At 57.0% G+C, this 1170-nt stretch overlaps 1 protein-coding gene across 9 annotated transcripts in view; it reads right to left on the reverse strand.

Annotated features, from left to right (window-relative positions):
• LOC115280511 (sialic acid-binding Ig-like lectin 5) overlaps positions 1 to 965 on the reverse strand; it is a 7320-nt gene extending 6355 nt beyond the window's left edge. For 6 of the 9 annotated variants that reach the window (XR_003903809.1, XM_029925484.1, XM_029925480.1 and 3 more), the window contains exons 1-3: positions 876 to 965; positions 435 to 791; positions 116 to 266 (exon numbers count right to left, since the gene is read on the reverse strand). Coding sequence is in view for 8 of the 9 variants with exons in the window: in XM_029925484.1 (XP_029781344.1) it covers positions 116 to 266; positions 435 to 791; positions 876 to 918 (551 nt within the window). In the remaining variant the exon portion in view is untranslated. Of the gene's footprint in view, positions 1 to 18; positions 267 to 434; positions 792 to 875 lie in introns of all 9 variants that reach the window. The other 3 variants (XM_029925483.1, XM_029925481.1, XM_029925482.1) reach the window with 2 other exon arrangements.
• Positions 966 to 1170: the final 205 nt, after the last annotated feature.

The raw sequence follows: 1170 nt of genomic DNA on the forward strand, positions 1-1170 counted from the left end.
CTGGATGGTCCTTTCCACCATCACAGCAGCTGCAGGGAACAGCACCTGACAGGTGAGGTTGGTGCCATGGTCCTGGGGCCGTGGGGTGAGGGTGAGCACGGAGGAGAGGTGGGTCCTGGGGCCCAGGGAGGTGAGGGCGGCTGACATCCAGGAGAAGATGGGGGGCGTGCCCCGCTCACAGGCCCAGGGCACAGAGCAGTTCACGTTCCTAGGGCGGCCGGACTCCAAGGTCCCCAGGATAAGGATGTGAGGTGTGTGGGTCAGGGCTGGTGAGGACAGAGAAAATGTTGGGGCCCCTCAGTGTTTGGCCAGCCTGTCCCAGTGTCTTGTTATGGCTGTCTCCGCCCCACCCTACCCCCAAGAGGAACAGAATCTTCATTTTTCCACCTCTGGTGCCCCACACCCTGGGGCCTTTCCCTGGGCCCCTCCCATACCTGTCACATTCAGAGAGAGCATCTTATCTTGATATGAGTATGTTGCGACTTGAAAGAAGTAGGTCCCACTGTCCCCCGGGTTGACATCTGTGATGTACAGGGAGCAGTCCTTGTTGTGGAAGTCCCCAAGGAGGAAAAACCGGCCCTGGGTCCTCTCATGCAGTTTCTGGCCTGGTTTGTTTGTGGCCACTGGAGGATCATGGTAAACATTTGCCCCTTTCTGGAACCAAGACATGGAAGAGAATCCAAAGGTAAACCAGGAAGAAAATTTGCAGTGCACGTGGACACACAAGCCCTCCTGGACGGTCACGGACTCCTGAAGCTCCAGCTCGTAGCCCAGAACCTGAGCCAGGGGCCCTGGAGAGAGAGGGGGGGAAAACTTCAGCCTGGAGCTCCGATGCCTCCCCCAAATGGGGTTCTCTCTCCCCTCAGCTCACTCACCTCCACAAACCAGCAGCACCAGCACTAGCAGCCACAGAGGCATCCCTCCGTCATGCCCTGAGACAGTCTGCCTGCCTTCTGTGGTCCCTCTGACAGGCTACGGGAAGGCAGAGGAAATTCAGACAGGAAGTCTGTGGTAGAAACCAGAGGCCACACATCCAGGAAAGAGAACTGCAGACTCACAGTCAGCTGTAATTAATCTTTGAGATAATCTGGTCCCGGTTCTACATGTGGCAGATGGGTCCTGAGGCTCTGAGGAACCAAGGTTCTTGCTCAAATCAGGCAGAGAGGAAGG

Source organism: Suricata suricatta, chromosome 16 (assembly GCF_006229205.1).
Source record: "Suricata suricatta isolate VVHF042 chromosome 16, meerkat_22Aug2017_6uvM2_HiC, whole genome shotgun sequence".
Lineage (NCBI taxonomy): Eukaryota > Metazoa > Chordata > Mammalia > Carnivora > Herpestidae > Suricata > Suricata suricatta.